General features: G+C 44.5%; 1 protein-coding gene across 2 annotated transcripts in view; it reads left to right on the forward strand.

Moving 5' to 3' along the window:
• The window catches only part of LOC118001841 (synaptotagmin-like protein 3), a 94615-nt gene that overhangs the window by 1618 nt on the left and 66947 nt on the right, over window positions 1-26050 (forward strand). Inside the window, exons 3-6 of one of the 2 annotated variants that reach the window (XM_034992005.1) lie at window positions 4901-4970; window positions 12224-12415; window positions 13785-14412; window positions 16417-16635. In XM_034992005.1, coding sequence (XP_034847896.1) covers window positions 14303-14412; window positions 16417-16635 — 329 coding nt within the window. In that variant the 5' untranslated portion in view covers window positions 4901-4970; window positions 12224-12415; window positions 13785-14302. The remainder of the gene's footprint in view (window positions 1-4900; window positions 4971-12223; window positions 12416-13784; window positions 14413-16416; window positions 16636-26050) is intronic. The other variant, XM_034992003.1, reaches the window with a different exon arrangement.

Genomic DNA, 26050 nt, shown 5'->3' on the forward strand with positions numbered 1-26050 from the left:
GAGCATGAGAGGGAGGAGGGTCAGAGGGAGAAGCAGACTCCCTGCAGAGCAGGGAGCCCGATGCGGGACTCGATCCTGGGACTCCAGGATCATGACCTGAGCCGAAGGCAGTCGCTTAACCAACTGAGCCACCCAGGCGCCCCTTAAATACAAACTCTTTCAAATAGGCATTGGCAGTGCCTTTATTTAGCAAGTGTGGGCCTACTAGTCACAGCCGTGTCTCCTGAGAAAAGAGTATTACCAGGCACAATTGGGTCTCGCAGTGTTGTCTGTGATCTTCAGCCCCTCACCATCCAAATCCAATCTTGTGGACGTTCGAGTTTTCCTGCCTTTCCCTGTGCCCATGAGTTTGTTACTTAGATATACCATGGAGTCACACTAAGTCAATAATAATAATAATCATAATCATAATCATAATTCGATGGCAAAGGTGGCAATGCCCAACACTCAGACCTGAGGAATTTAGTGCTGTAATGGAAAAGAAAATAAACCTGTGGCTGACACATACCTAAAGTGAGAGTCCTCTGCTATGAAATTACATGGGAACCAGATTAGCTAAGAAATGCCAGTACTTAGATCTGCTGTCAGCTGGGAAGTGCTACCAGATAGGACTGCAACCCCTCCGTACCACCTGGAAATGGCAATCGCTCCAAGCCCCTTGGGTCCCTCTTCCTCCTGACACTGGCTACCTCCGCCCCACCCCTGAGACCCCAAGTGCCCAAGATCTAACAACTAAAGGATAACTTACGGCACAGTAGGGGCCTCCAGCTGGCCTTTCTTCTTGACTGGTTGATTTTTTTTTTTAAGATTTTATTTATTTATTTGAGAGAGAGAGAGAGAGAGCATGAGTGTGGGGAGGGACAGAGGTAGAGGGAGAAGCAGGACCCTGGGACCATGACCTGAGCTGAAGGCAGACACTTAGCCAACTGAGCCACCTAGGCGCCCCGATTTTTATGCTCTAGTAGGTATTAAATAGTTGCTCAGTTCTGTGTATATGAAAAAGTATGCTAGATCAGTCAGCATAGGCTGGGTTAGCTGCAGAAACAAATGGCCCTCGACTCTTGGGGGTTGATAACAACAAAGTTGTATTTGTCACTCATACAACATGCCCATTAAGCATCTGCTATGGCTCTGTCCCATGTCTTCTCCATGCCAGAATCAGTGAGGGAGGAGGAAGGGACAGGGAATGGTGGCCCGTGTGCTGGCCAGGAGGCACTGCTCATAAGAGGCAGGGGTCACCTCTGCTCACATTTTGTCATCCAGAGCAAGTCTCTTGACCAGCTTGAGTTTACAGGTAGGGCCACTTAAGGAAGAAAAGGGCTGCAGCCTGCCACACAGTGTGTTCAGAAGGTTTCTCTTGGTGATTTATCACGTTCACTCTCTTTGCCTGACTCCTGGCCGCTCACCAACTCCGGCGCTCTCTCCTTCCACTGCTACTCTGGTCTAACCCCCAGGTTGGCCCTGTGTCACCTTGCTTTAGTTTCAGATGGGATCTAATTGATACCTGCTCAATTTCAACACCCATCTCTTTTTCTTTTAAAGACTTTATTTTTAAGTCATCTCTATACCCAATGTGGGGCTCGAACTCACAACCCCAAGATCAAGAGTTGCCTGCTCCACCAACTGAGCCAGCCAGCGCCCCTCAACACCCATCTTGGCAACCCTTCCCCGCTGTCCACAGTAGCCCGAGGCCTTAGGCCAGTGGTCTCCAAACTTCTTTAATTTTGCTGCTCTAGCAGGAACAATTTTTGAGCATGTATCCCAAAGTTACATTTATTTCCATTGTGAGATGTTAAACTATGAATCCATTTATTATGTATTAATCAAGTTTAAGTTCTAGCTTTTTAAAAAATAAATGTAAATGGAAGTTCTAATATTTTCTTACTATATCCTGCTGTTGCAGTCTAAAGTGTGTCCCTCCTCAAATTCATATTTTGAAGTCCTAACCCCCAGTACCTCAGACTGTGACATTCTGTATCTGCAAATAAAGCGTATTTGAAGATGGGGTCTTTAAATAGACAGTTAAGTTAAAATGAGGTCATATGGGTGGGCCCTAATCCAGTAGAACTGCATCCTTATAAGAGGAAGAGATTAGGACCCAGACAGGCACAGAGAGATCTTGTGAAGAATACACAGAGACAATCATCTCCACAGGCCAAGGACAGAGCCTTCCAGGGGGGAAAAAAAAATCCTGCCAACACCTTGATCTTGAATTTCTAGACTCCAGAATTATGAGGAAATGAATTTCTGTGGTTTAAGCCACACGGTGTATGGTATTTGTTCCAGCAGCTCTAGCTAAGTAATACACCTACTTTGGAAATAATTATTATAGGGTACCCTCATTCTAGAAACATTTTCTTCGAAATATTCTTAAATGGATTCTCTTAGTATCTTAAGCTACAAATAATACTATGACTACTAAATAGTTTTTATGTATCAGAGATCTTCTTGGGCCAGGAGTCCCCAACCATGGTCACTCCAGCAGTGTCTGATGTGCATAATAAATGTCTGTGAATGAATGGAATGAACTCAAAAACGAGGAGGGAAGCTTGTGACCCTCACCGGGAAATGGCTCTGAAAGGCCACATGGTTTGCTCAAGGTCAGTCTGCTCTGTCTCACCCCAAAGCTTGCCTTTTAAATTCACTCTTGCCTCTCGTCACAGCCCATTACCGCCCTCCTGACCACCCCTGCTCCTCACCTGGTAGAATGCACCATCTCAGGTCAACGTTCCCAGGCCACAGAGGAATGAGATTTCAGAATTGAAGAGCCAGAGGAATGAGCAAAGTGAACCTCATTTACAGTTGAGGAAAGCCAGGCCCAATAGTGTTCAGAGAGATCTGGTGACTCCCAAGGTCACACAGTGCATCTTATCTTTGGTCGTCATCTGACTTGCCTGAATCATTCTCTCCATTAGAATTCACACTAGCTCACCCTCACAAGTGAATCTGAGACCCTCAAAAAAGCCCCGTAAGAAAATGGAAAAACAAGTCCACAGAGTGGAAGAAGATCTATGTAATATAAATATCTGACAGAGGACTCCAATCCTACATGTATAAAGAACTTCTATAAGTCAATAACAGATAAGCCAGTAGTAAAATAGGCAAAAGACTTGAACAGGCCCTGCACCACATGACCAATAAACATATAAAATAATGCTCAAATTGCTCAGCTGCCCTAAATATCAGGGGAATGAAAATCAAACCATAACGGGATACCAACACACCGACCAGAATGGATAAAATAAAGGCAAATAATACCAAGTGTTGAGGGGATGTCGAGCAACTGGAACTTGTTTCTGGTAGCGTAAATAGGTGCATCCACTTCGGGAGACTGCTGGGCAGCAACCACCCCTATTGCGCATACGCTAACAATTCCATTTCAAGGCCCAGAGGAGCAGAAACACAGGCAAGTATTCACCCAGACACCATGTAAGAATGTTCATAAGAGCACCATTCATACGAGCCCACATGATGCATAGCGCAAATGCCCATCAATAAATAGTACAATAGAGAAACTTTGTATAAATCCATACACTATAATGCCACAACAGGAATGAACAAACTATAACTATGTGTGAAACCGCTTAAAAACCTAAAGCTGAACAAACATCAAAATGGCGGCGCTAACGCTTCAGCAAAACTCAACTTTAAAGTAACTTTTCCTCTCCTCCGCAAACCTGCCCTCCTCCCTTCGTAGTCTTTTATTCCAGGAACCCAGTACCAGCCTAAAACATGACAAAGGAGGCTGACAGCAAGTACACAACTCCTGTCACAATCAGCTAGCTCCTGTATTTCCCTACAAACCCCCCCAGCCCCTTCCTCCAGGCGGGCTGGCAGTTTCTTTTTTTCTTTTTTTAAAGATTTTATTTATTCATGAGACACAGAGAGACAGAGAGAGAGATTGAGATTGGGAGAAGCAGGCTCCCCACAGAGCAGGGAGCCCGATGCGGGACTCGATCCCAGAACCCTGGGATCATGACCTGAGCCGAAGGCAGATGCCCAACCGACTGAGCCACCCAGGCGCCCCGGGCTGGCAGTTTCTTGAAGGAGATAACCTGCTGCATCCTCCTTTGCCCGGCAAAGTAATAAAGCTATTGTTCCTCTTTATTCCCAACTCTGTCTTGGTGTTATATTTTGGCTCCGAAGCACAGAGGTCGGTTTTCTGACAGTTCGTGCAATAGTGTGGTTGGATCTCATAAGCATGCTGACCTAAAAGCCAGATACAAAAGAGTTAATATTATATACGTTCATTTACACAAAGTGCCAAAACGGGACAATGAATCAATGGTGTCAGAGGTCAGGATAACAGTTACCTTTGGGGGGGAGGTAGTATCTGGAAGGGCAGATGAAGGGGTTTCCGGGGTGCTGTTATAGTTCTGTTTCTTGATAGGGGTGTGTTCACTTTGGGAAAACTTAACAAGCTTGTGCTTACAATTGTATCCTATATGTATGCTATACTTCAGCAAAATGTACCCCGTTCCCCCCCCAAAAAAAGTTGATGCCGGGCTTGTTATTCTCCAGTTCACAGCTGTTCTTTGAAATGTAGTTAGTCATTCACACTTGAGGTCAATGTGAAACCCCTTGCAAAGGTGAACACATTTGAGTATTTGAAGCCTGTAGTCTCTCTTGAGGTTTCCTTGGTAGGAGTGAAACGGTTTAGGGTTTCAGGAGCGTCAGCTTCGTCTGTCCTCCAGCTAAAGATGTAAACTGTTGGCCTGCAAGAGCCCCGGGGTGTGGCTTCGGGTGGCTTCGCCCCTGGGGTCTGGGTGATGTGGGGACCGCCGCAGACGCCCTGGGGCGGGCCCTGAGAGTGCGCTGCTTCAGCTCTGGCCTGACAGGAAGGAAAGAGAAATGCGTCAGTTGTTCCAAGGTGAAGAAAAATTGACTTCCTTCTCTCCAGGACAGGCGCCCCTGTCTCTTCTCTTGAAGCAGATGCAAAGGTAGGAGAGTATCCGAGTCCAGCCTTTCAGGTAGGTTGTTCCGAGGGCGAGGCGGGTAGAGATTACAGTGATTGTAACTTTTCCTAAATCAATGACCTGGAGAAGGTGGGAGACAAAAACAGGGATAAATTAGACAGAGGATGACTTCTAATTTATTGAATAGCATGCATTTAAAATGTAATCTAAATGGAATGGAGGAAGTCATTGAGACTTAGTTAAAAATCAAATCAAATCAAAACCACTATCTAAAAGTTATATGGTGTGAATTTTTTTTAAGGTGATGTTTGTCTTGATTGTATTTATATTGGGTTTATTGCATTTGTTTGCTTGCTTCTGTGGCTTGTAAATTTGTGACGGTTTATTACTGTTTTGCTCTGAATCTACTTCATAGATTCAGATTGTTTTGATCACCCATAATTTCTAGTTTGGACATGGGACATAAATATACTTTTAAATTAAAGGGAAAAAAAGTAAGTTAGTTGGGATCTAATTTAAATTTCTTTCGGTTAAGCTTCCTTAACCTGCAAATGCGTTTCTTGGCAAGAGGAGAGATTAGACGGGAAAATGTGCACTGGATATTAAGGATCTACTACGAAGTTAGAATCCGTGTAAGAAAAAGATTATTCAGCCAAGATAATGGGAGATTCTAACTTCTTAGCTTTTCTGCCTGAATAAAGCATAAGGCTTTGAAGTTAAACAGCCCTGAATTGGAGTATGATTTCTCCAAGCCTCGCCCTCCTCATCTGTAAAATGGGCGTACTTATTTCACAATGTTGTAATGAAGACTGAGGTAATGTACGCAGAGCCCTTGTCAGACTGGCCCAGAGTAAGTGCTAAATAAATAGTTGCTTTTGGTCCAACAAAAAGGATAACAATTGCTATGAGTAGGATCTCTAACAATGTAATAATCTTAATTCTCATTTCTTTACGCTTCCATAAAAAGAGGTCAAGTTTAAGCCATAGAAATCATGGCTTAAATCACGATGTCAGTGTTTAACTTGGATTCTGAAACTGCACTTTTGGGGGGTTTTTGGTAGCAAGATGAAGCTCATTCCCCTTGCTCTTATGTTGGGTAGGCTTCAGGTCTTCTAGATTTCTAGATTTCCACATACACGCATCTTCATATATTAAGGACTTGACATTTATACAGCTCGTGGAGACTTTTTTAAGAGAACAAATACGACGTCAGGTACAGTGCCTTGGACATGCCGTGCAAGCAGGGTGGGGCCGGAGCTTGAGCTTTACCAGCTTCCCGGAAAATCCACCTCTGATTAAATGACAAGAGAGACAAAGAATTGAGAGACACCCATCTCGCCTCACCTTGGCAGAAACGAACCCAGCACAGCTGGGGTTGGGACGACAGAGACCAGCGCTGTTCTGTATTCATCTCCTATCTTAGCCACGTGCCCTGGTGTTCCTTGTGGCTGCGACAGGCTTCCACAAAGAACACACATGAGCAAAAAGGGATGACCTTGTCACGTGTGGCGTCAGGGGCGGTGTCGTGACACCCCCATCCCCCCGCCTATGTCCCAGGCAGGGTAGCGTGGCTGTGTCCTCAAGCTGCAGCCTCTCAAGGAAACCGCTGTGGTCAGAGCAGAGCAGGCTTGTGGCCCCCGAGGTGACCTGTGCCGTGGCCCATTGCAGGGCTGTGGCTTTCAGGCTTTGAGAACATTCGGCAGTTTCCCTTGAGTGTCCCAGCAGCATGGACAGTCCTGGTCACATGCACACACGCCCCCGCAATTTGCCACATTGCCACTGTCCCAGTCCCCTGCATCATGGTCAGGTGCAGAAGCTTTCTCGCCTGTGAGCTGATGACCGGCTGGTAGGAGACAGCAGGTGATGGGGTGGAAGGACAGGGGACTGCTGCCTGCAAACAGAGAACGCCTCCTTTCCTGGCCTCCTTGCTCTTCGCCCTCAGGGCCATGGTCCTCGTGCTGCCCCCTTGGCAGGTCTGAAAGCCAGTCAAGCTTTGCTGTGAGGCCGAAGAAGGAGACCAAACATTTTGCAAGCGTTCATTCCAGCCATTGCCCTAGGTCTCTACCTGGATGACGTATTGAATTCCCAAGTCAACCCTGTGAAGCAGGGACAGCTTTCTCTAGGGCACGAGGAGGCAGAGAAGGAAAGTAAGGCTCGCAGGGATTAAGCAACTGGCTCAAGAGCACATGGCTAAGCCTGGGAATTGGGTTCAATCCCAGACTGTCCGGTACCCCAACCGATGCAGAGGTGGGACAGCTTGGTGTAGAGGGCTTCTCTAAGCGGCTGTGGGAGATTTTTCCTTCAAAATGGTGCTGTGGTATTGGGTTTCTTTTTTAATTGTTAAATATAATTAGGCTGGTAGGTGGAGTGCTGTAAGCAAAGGTAGTTAGCACTGCAAAATTACAAACGTGCAATGGAAAAAGGAGGTCGGGGCTCCCTGTAGGTAAGAACAGAGCCCGACTTCTTTCCTTGGGGCAAAATAAATGCAATTTAAGAATCTGCCAGGTGAATGGGACAGTGACTGCATAAAGAGCATCTCCGAAAAATGGCTCTGGGACACTTCATCCCTCCAGCTAGGAGGCTGTGACTTTCTGCATGAGATCATTAAAACAACACTTGGGAGCATGCTTCTCAAATTCCAAAAGAACTCAGATTTTCCTGTGCTTTTCAGTTTCCCAAACGCTGAAGCTTTCAGAACTGGGTGCTTGCTTGCTCACCTGACTATCATGACTTCCTACTCTGCTTGAATTCACGCTTCCTGCTTTGCAAGCAAACCCACATGTCACAACATTCACTGCATTTCTCAACACACGCCAACCATTAAGGACCTACTTTCTGGGTGGTGAGGGATCACTAAATCCCGGTGTCACCACTAGAATGGACTCTTGAATACAAGCCAGAATGAAGTCAGGGTCCCAATAGAGAAGTATACAAAGGAGAACGAACAGTGTTATAATGAAGAAGGAGTGACTAATTTTGATTGTAAGTAAGGACAAAGCCTGAATTAGGTAGCAATTAATCTGGACCTTGAGGGGCACTTGGGTGGCTCAGTCGTTAAGCATCTGCCTTCGGCTCAGGTCATGATCCCGGGGTCCTGGGATCGAGCCCCGCATCGGGCTCCCTGCTCAGCGGGGAGTCAGCTTCTCCCTCTCCCACTCCCCCTGCTTGTGTTCCCTCTCTCACTGTCTCTCTCTGTCAAATAAATAAAATCTTTAAAAAAAAAAATCTGGACCTTGAAAGATTAATATTGATAATGATACTATTACTACCACTACTGCCAATTAGAGCTAATATTTTTCAACTGCTTACTATACACTTGCCATAGTGATCTGAGAACTGGATATGTATCAACACGGTTAATCCTCACAACGACTCTGTGAAGTAGGTGCAGTAGTTCTCTGGATAGGCAAGGAAATTGAATCCCAACCAATTTATGTAACTCGCCCAGCAGTTAGTGAGGGGCAGAGCTGAGCTACTCCCCCACACAGCCAGGCTCCACACCTGCTTTCCTGACTGTTCCCTCAGGGCCTAGGAGTAGATTAGATTTTGGTGGGCAGAGGGAAGAGCAGGAGCAGATGCATGATGTGCTTGGGGAATAGTCTTGAATGAGTTCACGACGGGAGCATCGGAGCACTCACAGGGAAGTGGGGATGCAGAAGTAGGAAGACACCAGATCGGGGGGTCAGGAAGACTACGTTTGTGTTTCGGAGCTTGTTTATGGGCAGTGGACAAGCTGGGCTCCCATGCTAGTGGAAGAATGCCACATTTCCACCCCATATTGGTACATACACCGTCCCCACCTAGAGAGACCCCTTTTCCATTCCTCAGATCAGCTTCTCCTCCTCCCCCAGGCTCAGCGGGCCTCACCTTTGCCATGAAGGCTACCCTGTCCCCCCTGTTGCCTTCTCCCTCTTCCTCGCCATCCACTCAGTTCCTGTCACTACTGCTCCCGTGGGTGACAGCCATCAGCGTGCAAGCCAGTGGGCACAATCCCCTCTGCCCCCCAGCAGCTCTCCCTGTGACCCACTTCGTGAGGCTTACAAATGTGAACCTCTCACCTGACTCTGTCATCCTAGACAATAATATGTAACACAACGCGAGGAACACACAACCGATTTTCATAGATTTCATGTCATTCTTTTACTACCTCCATGTTCTACTTCAAAACATCACATCAATCAAAACATCCATGCAAGAAGTGTATTTGTTTTACCCGTGTTTCAAAGAATATGACAAATATTCCAACATGGTTTCTACTACAGGTGACTAGGAATGGAATTTGTAAAGGTGTACGTACCCCGAGAATACCAGGAAGTGGTTGAAATTCTGATTTTCTTGGTGTTCACCATGGACCTGTGCTGCCCACTGACTCCATCTGCCACCCTAGAAACCTCTATTGGCTAGGAAGTTCACTAAAAAACAACAACAAAACTTTAAAAAATTAAAAATAAGTAAATTGTTGCCAGGGGTCTGGGGGCACTTTGTCTTGGATAAGTAGATGGTGAGCTAAGAACAGTTTCAGTGAAGCGTTTTTGAGTGATTTGCAAGATGGATCACACAGTAGACTGTCCAAGTTGGCAGTTGATACAAAACTTCTAAGAATTCAAATGCCAGCCTCACTGGGATGAAGTGCAGAAAGAGCCCCAGAACTTCGATTGAAGAGGATTGAAAAAAATGCAGCTAAAATAATTCAAAGATTTTGCGTTGCAAGAACTCTGAGCTGTCAACTACAACCTGGAGATCAGATCCAAAATTGCATATGCAAATTCATAAACTGAAGCTCCCAAACACAAAACACCAAACAACCAATGAGAACCAACCATTCTCTCTTTCCCAAACCCCATTCTCCTACAAACCCAATAATGTGTTGAAACATGAACAAGAGAATTATATAACTTAATTTGTAAGCGACCTTAGAAATGATTGGGTCTTCTAATTCAGTGGTTCTTAAAACTATGAAACTTTTTTTTTTTTAGGTAGGCTCCATGCCCAGCGTGGAGCCCAATGTGGGGCTTAACTCACAGCCCTGAGATCAAGAGTCAGACGCTTAACCAACTGAGCCACCTAGGCTCCCCTTAAAACTATGAAACTCCATGCTCACTCATTATAGGAAATATATTGTAGTTCACCTTTTACTATCCAGAACCAGAATTCATGTATACTGTAACCTACCTACACACTACTTCTACTACAATGCAATTATCATGATAAAAAGGAGAAATAAGAGGACTGTATATATATTTATAATTACCATATAATGTGAACTTGGACATGTAAACTACATTAGAAGACCCAGTGAAGTTGTCAGATGTTTATGTAAATAGTCATGTTGAATATGACATGTACAAATGCAGATTGTTAACCAGCAAAGGGCAGGAGTCTTTCAGATACTACAAGCAATGTTGCCTTTGGTAATGCAACTTTCTGCAATGATAAACAATTCTTGTTAAAGTTCTAAGTGAAACAAAGTTCAGTTTTCCTTCAATCTACACAATAGTTGCATCCTGGAAAACTCAGAGTATATTAAAATCCTGCAAAATACACTCTATGTTCATATAAGAGTTACATTTTATCAGATAATTATAATTTTTTTTCTAATCGAATTATCTGGTAAGGTAGTCAACATTTGCATGGGGATGCAAGACAATTTTGTGTCGCTGTGACAACCAGAAGTGCCCCACAAATTTCTAAAGATGTAAGTGTGGTACTGCCCCCGTGAAAATCCTGGGCGAGTCCCAATGAGATGAAGCAATCGTGGCTCAAATGTGGTAAATGGAATATCTAAGCCACCAAGCCAGGTGGGACACTAGGAGGTCCCTGGACACCAAAGAGAAAACGTCTTCCTCAGTTTCTGTGAAATCTTGCTGTGAAAGATCCTGTGGTGATGCCCGATGAACAGAACCAATTTATGACCCTGGCGTGATGCTCCCTGCAGTACCAATAGCATCATTTAAAAAAGTCACCCCTTGTTTAGAGAGGATCTAGAGGCAGATCCTTCAAGTTAAAGGAAAAAGTACATTTCCATCTAATGATAGAAGGCTTTACTGGTAGTAAATATTAACCAAGTGCTTGAATGGCTGAAGGTTTACAGAAGCTAGGATCAAATATCTGAAAGTCAAGAATAAAAAACACAGGGGGATGGATACCAAACACTGATCCTCTGGTTTTCTAAGCTTTATGCCAACATCACCTTGGAATATCAGGAAGCACCATGTTTTGATCTCTATTTGAAATGCTTTCAGTGAATTATGATTTGGTTCTAGCTTCTTAGCTTTAAGATCAATATAATAATGATCCCTCAAGCATAATTTTGCTTCTTCTGCTGAACCATGGCTCAAATAATTGATTGTTTTCTCAGTCTATGCCCTTTATACCTATGAGAAGGAGGTCCTTCTCATCTTCCTTCAGTTTATCAGAATGATATACATCACCTTGATTTTTGTTTTGTTTTGTTTTGTTTCATTTTGTTTGGTTTTGCCTTGGCTACTAGGAAGGTCAGAAATACATCTAATACTCAAGCACGGTGAATGTCTCACTGCAGATTTCTGGTAGAATGATCTCCCCTTTCCACTCTGACTGCTGATGTCTCTCTGACTTTAATTGTCCTCTCTGTGCTTTTATTGTAAGCAACATCATAGTCTTCTTACACATGGGATAGAGTGTAAATCACCAGTCAATCAAGTCATGTGCTCTAAGCACTTGAACAGTGTGTGGCACTTGGAAGGTGCTCAGTAAATATTTACTGAATGGATGGATGGATGGATCCGAGAAACAACCCAAATTTTACTTTTCCGTAAGTAGGAGTGAATGGCCACTGGGGGGAGGATGAGCTCCCTCTCATCCATGAAAAGGACCCTTCCCACTGGAGGCCCATAGCCATGAATTTGATAGAGTATGAGGAGTGTTTTTACATAACTGAATCCTGTATTTCTGTAAAACCCAACCACTTGGATGAGTAAACATTTGTGTGTGCCAGGATTCCCCCAATGAGTCCCCTTGTTAATGTCATTTCCACCCCTGTAGCACATGACCAGAGCCAGAGGGTGGAGCACAGAAACCCCGTGAAAAGAAAGCTCGGTGCACACAAATCAAGTGTTTTGAGCCAAATGCAAAAATCTTCATTGAAAATACTTGAGAATCGGGGCAACTGTATAGTTCTTGGCCCAGTGGTAAATAAGAAGGAGGAAGAGCCAAGGGGCAAGTTTAGAAGAAATAGGCTCATAAAGTTGGCGACATATTGGCCAATTTGCACCTTACCACTTGTTACTTGATGATACGTTATTGCATATTGCTTTCCTGTTTTCCAGAGACTCAGAGCCTCGGGGAACTGAGATCTGCAAGTTCCATCTGTTCATCCAGAAACTGGGGACCAAGGAGGATTGAGGCTTTGCATTGGTCATAACAGTGATTACCAGCCAGCCTGGGCTAGAGCCCAGAGTCCTTGCTGCTTGGTCATTTTTCCATCTTCTGGATAGGAAGCCTTTTGAAGACAGGCACTGGTGAGTACTTCCCTGAAGACGAGAGGCCAAGAGTGCCCCTTTCAGAGCTCTGCGACTTCCTACTCTTCATGCAACCTGTGCATTTGGGCGAGCTGTGCATTTTAACTTTGTCCCACAATAGAGCAACTGACAAATCTAGAATCCCTTAAGCCATGAGTCCTTAGCCTATAGGGCCATGAACTTGGATTGGGAAAAGATTACTTCTTTATTTATCTACCTCTAACTAAAAATTAGCATTTCTTTCCATTATGAATACAGGCATCAAACCAGAGTAGAACTAGCAGGACTGGTAACTGTCACTAATAGAAATCACACATATTTTCATACCACGATGTATGTTGTAGATATCTCAAAATATTACTTATAATCATCATTACTTTGATATTATAGTAGTTGTTAGATCACTGCTAGATCTCATTATTTCATGCATCAGTGAACATAGATATTATTATAGTAAAACATTTCAGTATAAATGATTTCCTTTGTAATTCAATGTATTTTATTTTATGCATTAAATACACAGGCTTCACCAGACTACCAAAGATTAAGCAGAGATTCTTAACCCTTTCTTTTCTTACAGAAGATGATCCCTTAGGGCTCTATTAACCCCTTATTCAATGATTTGTTATGATCATAAATTAATATAATGTGGATTTCTATTGAAGCCCAACAAAAGTTTAGCTTCTAAAGCATTGAAAGGAAGTCTTATTACTAAGGAATTCATGTAGATTTGATTAAAAAATGGCATTACAGAAAGTATATTGCTTTGATCTACACTTTCTGCTTTTCAATGATATGCATCTAGCCAGTGTGTTTTATCAATTCAACACCATCTTCTTGGTTGGGGTGGGGGAGGAACAAATTGAAGGTCATGTGAGCCCAGTGTCTCCAATGGGGGAAAAAAAAGCAGGGGGAACGTATGCAGAACCTTTCAACCAGCATTAGACAGAAACAAGACCCCATGCATGTGACATCCTTGAAAACCATTAAAAAACATAAATAATTGATAGATAGAGGTTGTGGGATATTCCTACTTTTTTTGAGTTTTGAAGTTAATTGTAAAAATAAGAGCTAAGTGTTGGGCACATTGAGTCTTCTAATGTATTTTCCATTAGGATGATAACCGTTAAACATGGACCTTTTTGCTTCTCTGATCACTGGAGATACGAATAATTCAAGAATAATTCAAGTTCAGAAGTGTGGCTTTTAGAAACACGAGAAGGCCAATTTTAATAAAATTTAAAGTCTTACATTATCACGATGGCAGAAGGTGCAAAGGTCTGTGTGGAACATTTTGTGTGTCCAGAAGTGATGCCGCAGACATGCACAAGCCAGGAAAATGAGGTCATTTTGTTGTTCCTTTCTACAGGCTTTCAACTGGCTGGGCTTTTAATGACCATAACTGCTGACCTGAAGGCATTGGAGGGGAAGGTTAGCATCTGAATGTCCTCCATACGCTTCTGCTGCCGTTTCTAAGTTCCCGCCGACTGGGGCTCACTTCTGCTTTGCAGAAATTATCTGCTTGGAGCCGGTCTGATTTATAACAATCTCTGGCAAAACCTCAGAAAACAGATATGCTTTGGGGTTAGACGGACTTCAGAGGCAGCAGTAAGGCTCCGTGGAAAGGCTCCCCGGGTTGGCATGAGGCTCGGGGAGCCACGAGTCCAGCTGAGGGGCAGTCTCTTGGAACTTTCTTCTCCTGAGGAGTGTGACACAGTTAAAAAGGACAAAAAAAAAAGAGTCACAAGCCAAACCGTTGCCACTATATAGGAGAAGGAGCACTTTCAAGCACTTGGGGCTGCTCCTGGGCGCTCTGAGCTCACCCACAGCACAGGGGTACTCGGCCATGGAGTGACACTCGGCTCAGGTCTCTGCACGAGAGAAGGAATGGCCCGGGACATCAATCTGAATTCCCTCCAGGAGTTGGAACGCGAGGTCATCCTCCAGGTTCTGTACCGAGACCAGGCGGTTCAAAACATCGAGGAGGAAAGGATCCGGTAGGCTGTCCTCCACATGCGTGCAAGTCCCTGGGTTTTCCTGCTTGCAGCCTGCTGCCACCTGCTTGCTGGCCACGGCGGGTTCGGGCGTCCCCTCTGCAAGTGGCCCCGTGAGGGGTAGAGGCCAGGTAGCCCTGCCCTCTAACTGAGCTCCCCACTGTAAGGGCAAAGGGAGGCTGCTTTTGTCATTGACTTAGAATAGTGCCTTTTTGTGCTAGGTGTATTGTGGGCTGCTTGTCCCTTTGCTACTTCGTGGGACTAATTCAAAGGAAGGTTTGCAGGCTTCTACGATACCCCTCAAGGGAAAGACCTCCAGCGAAGGTTTGCCTAAATTGTTGGTGGGGGTCTCCGAAGGCACACAGAAAAGCCGAGAAAGCAGCATAGAAACAGCAGGTCTGCTGCAATCCATTCCTGTCTTTTTCTTAGTGTGCTTTTGCTTCCAAGTTGGCTTTGAGGGGAGGGGAGTATAAAATATGAACCTGCTCAGCCTGTTCCCTGACTGATCTGTCAATAGGAAGTTCCTTTCCTTGTCTGTCTGGAAGCTGCACGCACTGTTTGGTATGAGTTAACCCTTAATAAAGCAGGGCTATTATCAAAACTGCCGATTGGTAGCGGTCCAGATCCACCCTTACAAACGGCGATGCCTTGTTTCTCAATGTCTGTAAAGGACGCAAAGACTGGAAAATAAGTACGTGGAATAGGCTTTTGATTTTGTTTTGTTTTTAACGGCGGAACTCTTTCAGAGTCTGCCAAGAAAAATACACATATAAATAAATAAAATTCGGGGCAACCCAATGCTTGAGGAATGAGAGAAATTTGCGGGGTAACTGGAAGATACAGTGTCTTTTTTCTGTCCTTCCCTGTTATCCCAAAGCTCCCTAAATGTACTTGTACTTTCTTCCACTACAAAATAAAAAACACTGAACAAAATGGAATTGTCTCTGATGATTAGAGGCCTTTTGGTGATTTAGAAACATTTTGAATATCAGCAAAGTAACTCGGATGCTGTGGTCAGGAAGTTTTGTTCCGGAGGGTACAGACTGTAGAGCCAATCCTGCAATTTCTGCAAACTGAATGAACTACACTTGTTTTTTGGGATTGGCTTCTCTCTTCTAAAAGTAGCTAGCCGAGACATTTCATACAAGAGTGTTCTGGTTAATAACACCTCTTTGGGGTCCAGTGTAAGGTCCCTTAGCACACTTGGGCTATTATCTCGGGGAAATAGGGACTGGAAGTGAACTGACCACCCATTAAAAAACAAAAAACAAAACAAAACAGTAGCTGGGACGCCTGGGTGGCTCAGTTGTTAAGCGTCTGCCTTCGGCTCAGGTCATGATCCCAGGATCCTGGGATTGAGCCCAGCACCAGGCTCCCTGCTCAGCCAGGGAGACTGCTTCTCCCTCTCCCACTCCCCGCTGCTTGTGTTCCTGCTCTCACTATCTCTCTTTCTGTCAAATAAGTAAAGTCTTTTTAAAAAAACAGTAGCAAAAGCATAACATCAGTTAAATAATTTTATTGGATAACTTAATGACAATAGCAGGCATGTATATCTTTATAGATCTTTCCATGCCTTCTATATTAAAATTGATGCCATTTTCTCTGTGTGCGTGTGTGTGTTTTGTTTTGTTCTCTCTCTGTCCTTGCTAACCATGACGATGTCCTTTGGGCATGGAGGGATGAGCCTAGAACCAAACTAGAGACTAACTCCTCTGTGCCGGCCACTTTTTAGGCTTTGCCATTGAATCCTCCCAGCATCTGTGGGAGGTGAGCTCTTTCTCATCTCCGTTTCACTGTGGAGAAAATCTCTGAGCCTCTTTCTGGAGAGATTGAGTGAGATGCCTAGTTCACACGGCCATGTTGTTACCCGGGTGTGTTGGATGCCAAAGCCCCTTGTTTCTTCTCCTGCCGGGGGTGGTACTGTTGGGGCCCTCGCCATGTAGGGGTACGTCTGGCGTCTGTCCTTTCTTTCAGTCATAACTTACCATTTGACTCTTTGGGCCGCAGGAAACTGAAGACTCACTTGCAGCATCTCCGGTGGAAAGGAGCAAAGAGCGTGAGCCCGGAGTACAAAGAGAAGTCGTGTGCACGCTGTCAGCGTGAGCTGGGGCTTCTGCTGAACCGGGGGGCCGTGTGCAAGGGCTGCAGCCACCGCGTGTGCTCGGAGTGCCGAGTGTTCCTGAGGAAGACCGATGCCTGGAAGTGCACCGTGTGCTTTGAGGACAGGTGAGATGGCTGGGGCCTTCACGCCCCCGCAGACTCGGCCCCAGACGAGCTGCTGACAAAGCACTGTCGCTGCTCAAGTTCAACTGGTGCATGTTTACAGAGGGCTTCATATGAGGCTACCTTTCTAGACTCGGAAGTTACAGTAATTCAAAAATCAATTTTATTATATAAAAAGGTTCTTTTTTCCCTTTAATTTACAAGTGTTTGTTTATAATGGCTAAGGATGGGTTGACCCAGGAGTTAAGATGCATTTGGATTTCATAACTAGGTGCCTGTTTCCTTAGAGCTTAATTTATCTCTTTCAGAAAGTCAAGTGAATTTTAACACATGGAATATTAGAGTGATCCTGTGTAGTGTTCTGTATTTGTTTTTAAAGATTTTATTGGCTTACTTATTTAGTTAGAGAGCATGACCGGGCAGTGGGAGAGGCAGAGAGAGAATCTCAAGCAGACTCTCTGCTGAGTGTGAAGCCCCATGTGGGGCTCAATCCCAGGACTGCAATCATGACCTGAGTTGAAATCAGGAGTCAGATGCTTAACTGACTGAGCCACTCAGGCACCCTGCGTTATTTATTTTTTACAAAATATTTTGTTGAGGTATAATTGACCTGTGACATTATATTGATTTCAGATGTATGGCATAATGACTTGATATTTGTATACATTGCAAGGTGATCGCCACAGTAGATCTTGTTACCATCCTCTTTATCTGTACTTCAATTTTGAATGATAACCTTGCCGGGTAGGGTATTCTTGGTTGGAAGCTTTATTCCTTTCAGCACTTTGGATTGGATTTATCATCCCACAACCCCTTCTGGCTGCAAATTTCTGATGAAAAATCTGCCAGTTGTCTTCTGGGGGTTCCTTGCACGTCCCAAGTTGTTTTTCTCTTGTTGATTTTAAGAGTCTCTTTTTATCTTTAACTTTTGACATTTAATTAGGATGTGCTTGATGTGATCTCTTTGGGTTCATCTTATTTGGAATTCTCTGGGCTTCCTGGACCTGGATGTCTGTTTCTCTCCCCACGTTGGGGAACTTTCAGCCATTATTTCTTCAAATAATTTTCTGCTCCTTTCTCTCTCTCTTCTCCTGTTGGCCCATGTAATGTGAATTGTTATTCCATTTGATGTTGTCCCATAGGTCTGTTAGTCTGTCTTCATTTTTCTTTTTTACTTCTTTTTTCCTTTTTTGGCTGCTCTGTTTGGGTGAGCTCCACTGCCCTGCCTTCCAGATTGCTGATCTGTTCTTCTGCTTCATCTGGTCTGCCGGGGAACCCTCCAGTGTGTGCTTCAGCTCTGTGACTAATGTTTGGCACTTGCTGATGTTTTCCATCTCTTTGTTGAAGTTCTCACTGTGTTTATCTGGTCTTCCCCTGAGTCTGGTCAGCATCTTTATGACCATGGCTTTGAATTCTTTATCAGGCAGATTACTTATCTCTGTGAAATTAAGGTATTTTTTTTTTTAAGATTTTATTTATTTATTTGAGAGAGAGAGAATGAGAGACAGAGAGCATGAGAGGGAGGAGGGTCAGAGGGAGAAGCAAACTCCCCGCCGAGCAGGGAGCCCGATGCGGGACTCGATCCCGGGACTCCAGGATCTTGACCTGAGCCGAAGGCAGTCGCTTAACCAACTGAGCCACCCAGGCACCCGAAATTAAGGTATTTTTCTGAGCTTTTTACCTTGTTGTTTTATTTGGAACATACTTCTCTATGTTTTCGTTTTGCTTGACTCTCTGTGTTCATTTCTTTTTTTTTTTTTTTTAAGATTTTATTTATTTATTTGTCAGAGAGAGAGAGCATAAGCAGGGGAAGTGGCATGCAGAGGGAGAAGCAGGCTCCCTGCTGAGCAAGGAGCCCAGTGCAGGACTTGATCCGAGGATCCTGGGATCATGACCTGAACCAAAGGCAGACACTTAACCGACTGAGCCACCCAGGCATCCCACTCTGTGTTCATTTCTATATGTTTCTAAACAGCAGCCTCTCCCCATCTTAAAGGAGTGGCCTTGTGTGGGTGATGAACCTTGTCACTTAACCTTGCCCTAGGTCTTGGTTATCTTTCCAACTTTTGTGATTGCCCAAGCAACCTGATTTATTCTTGATAGGGTTCCATTGGTGTGTCAAGACCTGTTGATGTTCCAAAGGGAAGGATCTGTTAGAACCTAGTTTCAGGCTGATTGGAAGCCAGACCCATAGGCAGCAGCTTTTAAAGTATGCAAATAGATACAGTCCTGTGGGACCATAATCATAACCTCTGCTGGCCTCCAGGCCAGGAGATCCAAAGGTGTCCTTTGGATGGAGGTTGCAAAACTCAGGGTTCTAGCCAATGTATAAGCTCCTTCCTAGGAGGTACCACAGAGCTGAAGCAAGGCCAGGGCTGCAAGGGTGGTGCCTCCCAGCCTGTGTTCCCTGAGAACACCTTCATAACCCCTGGTTGTGTGGCAAACAGGAAGTCTGCCCCTCAGGCTAAAGCTCCAGGACAAGTAAATAGGCCTTTTTTGCAGGGAGACTGGGGATGTGCTTCAGTCTACCGTCTGTGCAGGGCGCTGGGGGTTGTAGGTTGCCAGGAACTGTCTTAGCAATTGTTATAGTCCCATGGAGCCCAGGAACACAAGCGCCCCCTGGCCACGAGGGCCAGGGGATCAATGGGTGCCCTCTGTGTGGGCTGCATGCACCTGCTGGCTTTGCGACGCAGCTGGAGAGCGCAGGGGGTGGAGCGCACCCACCGGCTTTAGAAAAGCCCTGGGAGACTGCCTGGGCTGTGCGTGCCCTCTGGCCTCGGTGGGGCTGCAGGAGGGCACCGTGTCTGTTCTTGCCCCTCAGCAGCAAGGCTGTGGGAGAACGCTGTGACCACTTGCAGCCTCCAGCCCCAGTCTGGCAGCAGGAGCGTGGAGCAGCTCACATGCCCGCTGGCTTCGGCCAGGCAATGGGAGAACTCCGGGATCATTCACCCCACGGCAGTGGGAGAGTGCCCTGTCTCTGGGCGCTGCCTGCGCTAGCAGGGAGAGAGAGAGCAAAAATTGTGCTCATCTCTGGAGAGCGTCCCACCTGTCCCCCGCCCCTCTGGCAGATGCTCGAAGATTAGCAAATGAAGCTCCTTCACATACAGTCTAGATGCTTTTCAAACTTGCTTTTGTCCTGGGTCTCTATGTGAGAGAGACCACATCCCTCTTGGACTTAAGGAAGCCCCACTGTTTTTTCTAAGTGAGACCTTTTGGGGGCGCATCTCTCTGGTGCAGGTCCCAAGGGTTGGGGTGCCTGGTAGGGGGCACAATCCCCTCGCTCCTCTGGGAGAAACTGCCCTTGTGAGATCCCTCCCTGCTGTGGGTCTCTGTGCTGGGCGGGGCAGGGGGCGGCTTTTGCGAGACCGTGTCTCTGCATCTCCTACCCACCTCGGTGTGGTCTTTCCATCCTTTGTTGTGGAGGGGCAGTTCGGCCGGTTTTCAGCTCTTCTTCAAAGGGAGTTGTTCCATATGAAGCTACAGATCTGGTGTCCGTGGGAGGAGGTTTGTTCGGGGTCTTCCTACACCACCATCTTCCCACGCAGCTTTCCATAAGGCTGTTGGGAAGGAGGTAGGCTGACTTATATGGGATACTCAAATAAAGAAATGAGTATTCTTTCTATTAGTGCCAGACTGAATCTTCACATATTTCAATCTTTTGGTGTCGTGAGGTGTTGTTTTTTTTTTAAATTTTAACACAGAATTGGTATTTGGAACGACCCATTTTGAAAATGATAAACAGCCTGTTTGGCTCAGGCTCCCACTTTTCAAAGCAAGAATGGGCTGGTCATCGATTACTTGAAAACACAAGAGAGGGTGTTTCTGTTTGTTGGGGATGGTGCACACAAGGATATCGTAGAACCTAGAGGAAGGGAGGAACATTCGTCTGGTGTGAATCTAGGAGAATAATCAAGAGACTTGGGGATTTGAAAACAGCTCCTAAGTGTTGCTGTAAATGTGTGGGTGCCCTGGACAAAGATCCCGAGAGGCACCCACACTGTGTGGGGCGGCGGCTGGGTTTTCTCTCCCCCTTTGTCAGGAGGGTTGTGTTTAGTGGGCCCCTGACATTAATGTCCTCAAATTTCCTGTCCCTTTGCAAGGCTTAATTTCAGTCCCTCATCCAGAAAGAAGTGAAGTTGTTCAACCAGATTTCTTTGCTCCCGAACAGCGCACCTTGTATTTGGACAGCCGCTCGCCAAGTCACACTGACTCAGTCAGAGCTAACTCTGCACATTTCACGCATTTCATGTCTCTTTGGTTTGTTGAGGCCAATGTCCTTCAGGCTTTGCTTTTTTCTTTTTCTTTCTTTCTTTCTTTTTTTCTTTTTTTTGATTTTTAAAAATTTATATATATATATATATATATATATATTTTTTTTTTTTTTTTTTTTTGCTGGTACAGCTACTCCAAAAAACAGTATGGAGATTCCTCAAGACGTTAAAAATAGAGCTTTTTTTTTTTTTTAGTGCTCTGGGCTCAAGGCCTTCAGGCTTTTCTTATCTTGAGAGGGAAGGACAGGGAGTTGCTGGGAGCTGCCTGGGCCCTTGAAAGAGGAGGTAACAATTCCCAGTAACATCTAGAAAGGTCTTAAGATTTTCTTCCCTCCTTTCAATCATCCGTATGTATTTGAAGTCTAAAGGTAAACAGTGCCTGGTAAGGGGTTAAATACATTGGCGTTTTTTTGTCTTCAAAAAGTTCACTGTAAACTAAAAACACAATGAGAGGCGGAATGAGGCTGAGGCTGGGAAGGCGGCCTGTGTTGAAATCTGCACCCAAGAGGGCCTCATGCCCTGGGCATTGTAACTCTACCCTCTAAGTACACAAAGTGTGATTTCTAAAACCCTAGCTTCCTTATTGTGAAATAAGGATGCTTTTCAAAATACCGAAGATAATTGCATTACGAGGATTGCCTCAGGAAATCATATGGGGGACAGAACGAAATGAAATAATTTATAACAACACGTACTCCACCCCCCTCCTTTCTTGGCAGTTCTCTGTTCTCTCTCTGGTTTTGTACACCCTGGATCCCCATCCTAGAGAGAAGGCTGGTAAAACTTTAGAATATATGACAGTCATAACTGATGGGGGACAGGGGTCCTGGACGGGAGGTGGATCCCAGAAGCTTTCCTCTTCCTGCAGCTTTGTCAGCTTGAGACTTGGTCCTTGGGAAGAAGTGGATCCATTGTGGGACAAGGAGGAGGGAAGGAGGTTTGTTAAATCAGGAAAGGGGAAGCTGTAGGATGGTGATTTTATTTTATTTTATTTTATTTAAGATTTTATTTATTTACTTGTTAGAGAGAGCATGGGCGAGAGAGAGTGAGTGAAAGTACAAGCAGGGGGAGCTGCAGGCAGAGGGAGAAGCAGGCTCCCCACTGAGCAAGGAGCCCGACACAGGACTCGATCCCAGGATGGTGATTTTAAAAAAGCAAAACCAACTAACTGGTTGAGGCAATCAGAGCAAAAGTCCCGCGGGACATGCTGGGCTCTGGGTTGTGTCGAGGTTGCAGGAGGCCTCTGAGGTTTCTGCTTCAAGGCAAGTCTCCTCTTAGAGCTGCTAAGGGGACACCTGGGTGGCCCAGTCAGTTAAGCGTCTGTCTTTGGCTCAGGTCATGATCCCAGAGTCCTGGGATCGAGTCCCACGTTGGGCTCCCTGATCAACAGGGAATCTACTTCTCCCTCTCCTCCCTACTTGTGCTCTCACTCTCTCTGTCAAATAAACAAATAAAATCTTAAGGAAAAAAAAGAGCTGCTAAGGGTCCCAGGGAGCTCAGAGGAGGGAGGAGTGAGCTGGCTCGAGGTGACTTTCAGAACATCTGTGTTTGGAGTATTTCTGGATGAGGGTCAGGACCAGAGAGGGAGACGGGCATCCTCAGGGAAAGAAGATAGCATGGGGATGAACGTTTAGCATTTCTTTATACTGCATGTTTCTTTCTTTCTTTCTTTTTCTCTTCCTTTCTTTTTATTATGTTCAGTTAGCCAACATATATTACAACATACAGTACATGTAATACAATGTATAGTACATTAGTTTTTGATGCAGTGTTCAATGATTCATTAGTTGCATATAACACCCAGTGCTCATCACCACATGTGCCTTCCTTAATACCCATCAGCCGGTTACCCCATCCCCCCACCCCCTCCCTTCTGTAACCCTCAGTTTGTTTCCCGGAGCCCAGAGTCTCTTAGGGTTTGTCTCCCTCTCTGATTTCTTCCCGTTTAGTTTTCCTTCCCTTCTCCTGTGGTCCTCTGCACTGTTCCTTGTGTTCCACACATGAGTGAAACCATGTGATAATTGTCTTTCTCTGCTTGACTTATTTCACTTAGAATAATCCCTTCTAGTTCCATCCATGTCAATGTGAATGATGGGTGTTCATCCTTTCTGATGGCTGAGTAATAGCCCATTGTATATATGAACCACATCTTCTTTATCCATTCATCTGTTGAAGGGCATCTCGGCTCTTTCCACAGTTTGACCATTGCTGCTATGAACATTGGGGTGCATGTGCCCCTTCTTTTCACTACATCTGTATCTTTGGGGTAAATACCAAGTAGTGCAGTCGCTGGGTCATAGGGTAGCTCTATTTTTAACATCTTGAGGAAACTCCATACTGTTTTCCAGAGTGGCTGTACCAGCCTGCATTCCCACCAACAATGTAAGAGGGTTCCCCTTTCTCCACATCCTCACCAACACTTGTTTCCTGTCTTGTTAATTTTTGCCATTCTAACTGGTGTGAGGTGGTATCTCATTGTGGTTTTGATTTGGATTTCCCTGATGGCTAGTGATGTGGAACATTTTTTCATGTCTGTAAGCCATTTGTATGTCTTCTTTGGAGAAGTTTCTGTTCATGTCTTCTGCCCATTTCTTGACTGGGTTATTTGTTTTTTGGGTGTTGAGTTTGAGAAGTTCTTTATAGATCTTAGATACCAGCCCTTCATCTGAAATGTCATTTGCAAATGACATTCTCCCATTCCGTGGGTTGCTTCTTAGTTTTCTTGACTGTTTCCTTTGCTGTGCAGAAGTTTTTTATCTTGCGTGTTTCATTTAAACCTTAAAACAGTCTTACAGGGCAATGACGACTATTATCCCAATTTTATAGGTGAGGAAACAAGAGGCTAAGAGACAGAAGGTAGTTAGCCCAAGGCCAGGGAGTCAGTTAGATTAGAGCCCTGGTCTCCTGAATCCCTCCCCTTCTAGATCTCTGCCTTCTCTTGCCTGCAGGGAGAGAAGCCACTCAGAAGACCTTGGATCTTGGGCTGCAGGAAATGGGGTGTGGGCACAGAAGCTTAGCCAAAAGAAAGCCATACCACAGTGCGCCAGTGTTGCGGAGGGTGGAGTCAGGGGCCGGGGAAGGTGAAAGGCAATGATCCGCAGGAACGTCTTCTCAGTGAACTGGGCATGAAGTGATAAGGCTGGAGGTGAAATGAAATTGAGAGCAAAAGAGAGGCAGCAGAAAGACCTCAGGAAACAAAGACACGTCGTCGAAAAGGACTTGGAAGAACAAAGTTGGTTGAAAGTTGCTTCTAGTTGTGGGGGGCCTATGTTTTCAGTAGGAGCCATCAAAAGAGTGTGATTTGGGAGAAAGAAAGAAGAGAAAGAGGTGTAAATGCGTCCTTGCTTCTTTGCTTAATGTCCCCTTCCCCCCTCCATGTACTGACAATTTCCACAATGAAATGGTGCAAGGTAACAACCATGTTGAAATGTCAGAGAGACTAAGCTTTATATTTGCTTGTTTGCTTTAGCTTTGGTTTTAAAAAATAAGATTGAACTTGATGACTTAGGTTCACATTGATTTTTTTTTCCCTTCAAAATTATTTACTTTGCAGTAGTATCCAATTTCATGTGTCTAGAGAAAACCTGCTCATCCTCCCTGAAGTAGACGGCTGAGGAATTACAGGTGCTCAAGACGTTTGCCCTTCAAACTGCGATCTTTTTCTCTTGCTTTGTAACTGGCTGTGAGCATAAGCAATCGTTCATTCTTCAGTTTCAGATACTTGTTGGGTTGTTCTCTCTCTGTTTCATTAGGAATGTTTGCTATTTATAAATAATTAGAACAGAGATTTTAGAGTTAGGGTTTCAAATGGTGGGAGGCAGTCCTGTTGATTTGAGGATACTTTCTTGGGCTGCTCACCTGTCTCTGATGTACTATGCTTGAAGCTAATGGAGAGAAACTTAAGAGTGCCTAGTTGCAAATTGATATACAGACCTTGGCATTTATTATCACATTCTTAGTTCTCTGGTTGAGATTTGAATTATTGCTACAGAGCAGTAAGGGTTAAAATAAGATTTTGGAATTTATTAAATGGGATTTTTTTGTTGTTGCTCAAATACATTTTAGATTAGGATTTAGATGTAAAGATATCATTACAGAATGATGTACTAGATCTTTTGCATTGTGTCAAATAATTTTTATTGAAAATCAAATGACATTTCAAGACAAGTTTTATAGCAGTTGTGTTTCCTGCTTAGAGCAAAACTTCCCAGAGTTTGGAAAAATATAATCTTTGAAATTTCAGACTGATAGTGCCAACATTGTCCTAATCCCATGTTTTGATAAAATACTGAATCCCCACTTCATATCCACCAAGGCAAATAGCTAATGTATGAGAATGGAATAATTTGCAGTCATTATTGTAAATACTTCTGCTCTTCAAGTGAATAAAAGGTCTACCTCCACTAAATATTGAAAAGAAATTGAATGCTGGATATGGTATAGGGGAGCTGGCAAGGAAGGATTTTAGCTTGGTGCCAGGGTTAAAGTGACATGTGTGTGCTGCCTAGCTTCTATTTCAAAACCTGATTTTTTTCTAATCTGATTTTTAACTTTGCTGATAGAAACTCTGTTCATGTCAAAAAAGTACACATAAGTTGAATATATTGAGTAAAATATTTCACATAGTTTACATCTGCACATTCTCAAGAGATTAGCCGCTAAGACCTATTTCACAAGGGAAAAGCCTTGTGTTCTTTAAGATAAAATTTTTTTCTTCTTATTTCTGACTTGGAGATAGCATCTGTTTTTGTCCTCACAGTATAGCTTGGCTGTTTCCCAAGGTATATGTACATTGCTTTCTGAAGGAATATGATAGATGCTAATTGTATGTAGGATTATGACATTCTTTTTAATCCCTTGGCCAAATGGGAATAATGACCATATAATATTCTTTGAAGCCTTGTGCTACTAAAACGTATAGTAAAGGGTGCCTGGGTGGCTCAGTTGGTTAAGCGACTGCCTTCGGCTCAAGTCATGATCCTGGAGTCCCGGGATTGAGTCCCGCATCGGGCTCCCTGATCAGCAGGGGGTCTGCTTCTCCCTCTGCCCTCTTCCCTCTTGTGCTCTCTGTCTCTCATTCTCTCTCTCTCAAATAAATAAATAAAATCTTAAAAAAAAAAACAAAACCATATAGTAAAAAAGTAGAA

Source organism: Mirounga leonina, unplaced genomic scaffold (assembly GCF_011800145.1).
Source record: "Mirounga leonina isolate KUSES-001 unplaced genomic scaffold, KU_Mleo_1.0 Mir_54, whole genome shotgun sequence".
Lineage (NCBI taxonomy): Eukaryota > Metazoa > Chordata > Mammalia > Carnivora > Phocidae > Mirounga > Mirounga leonina.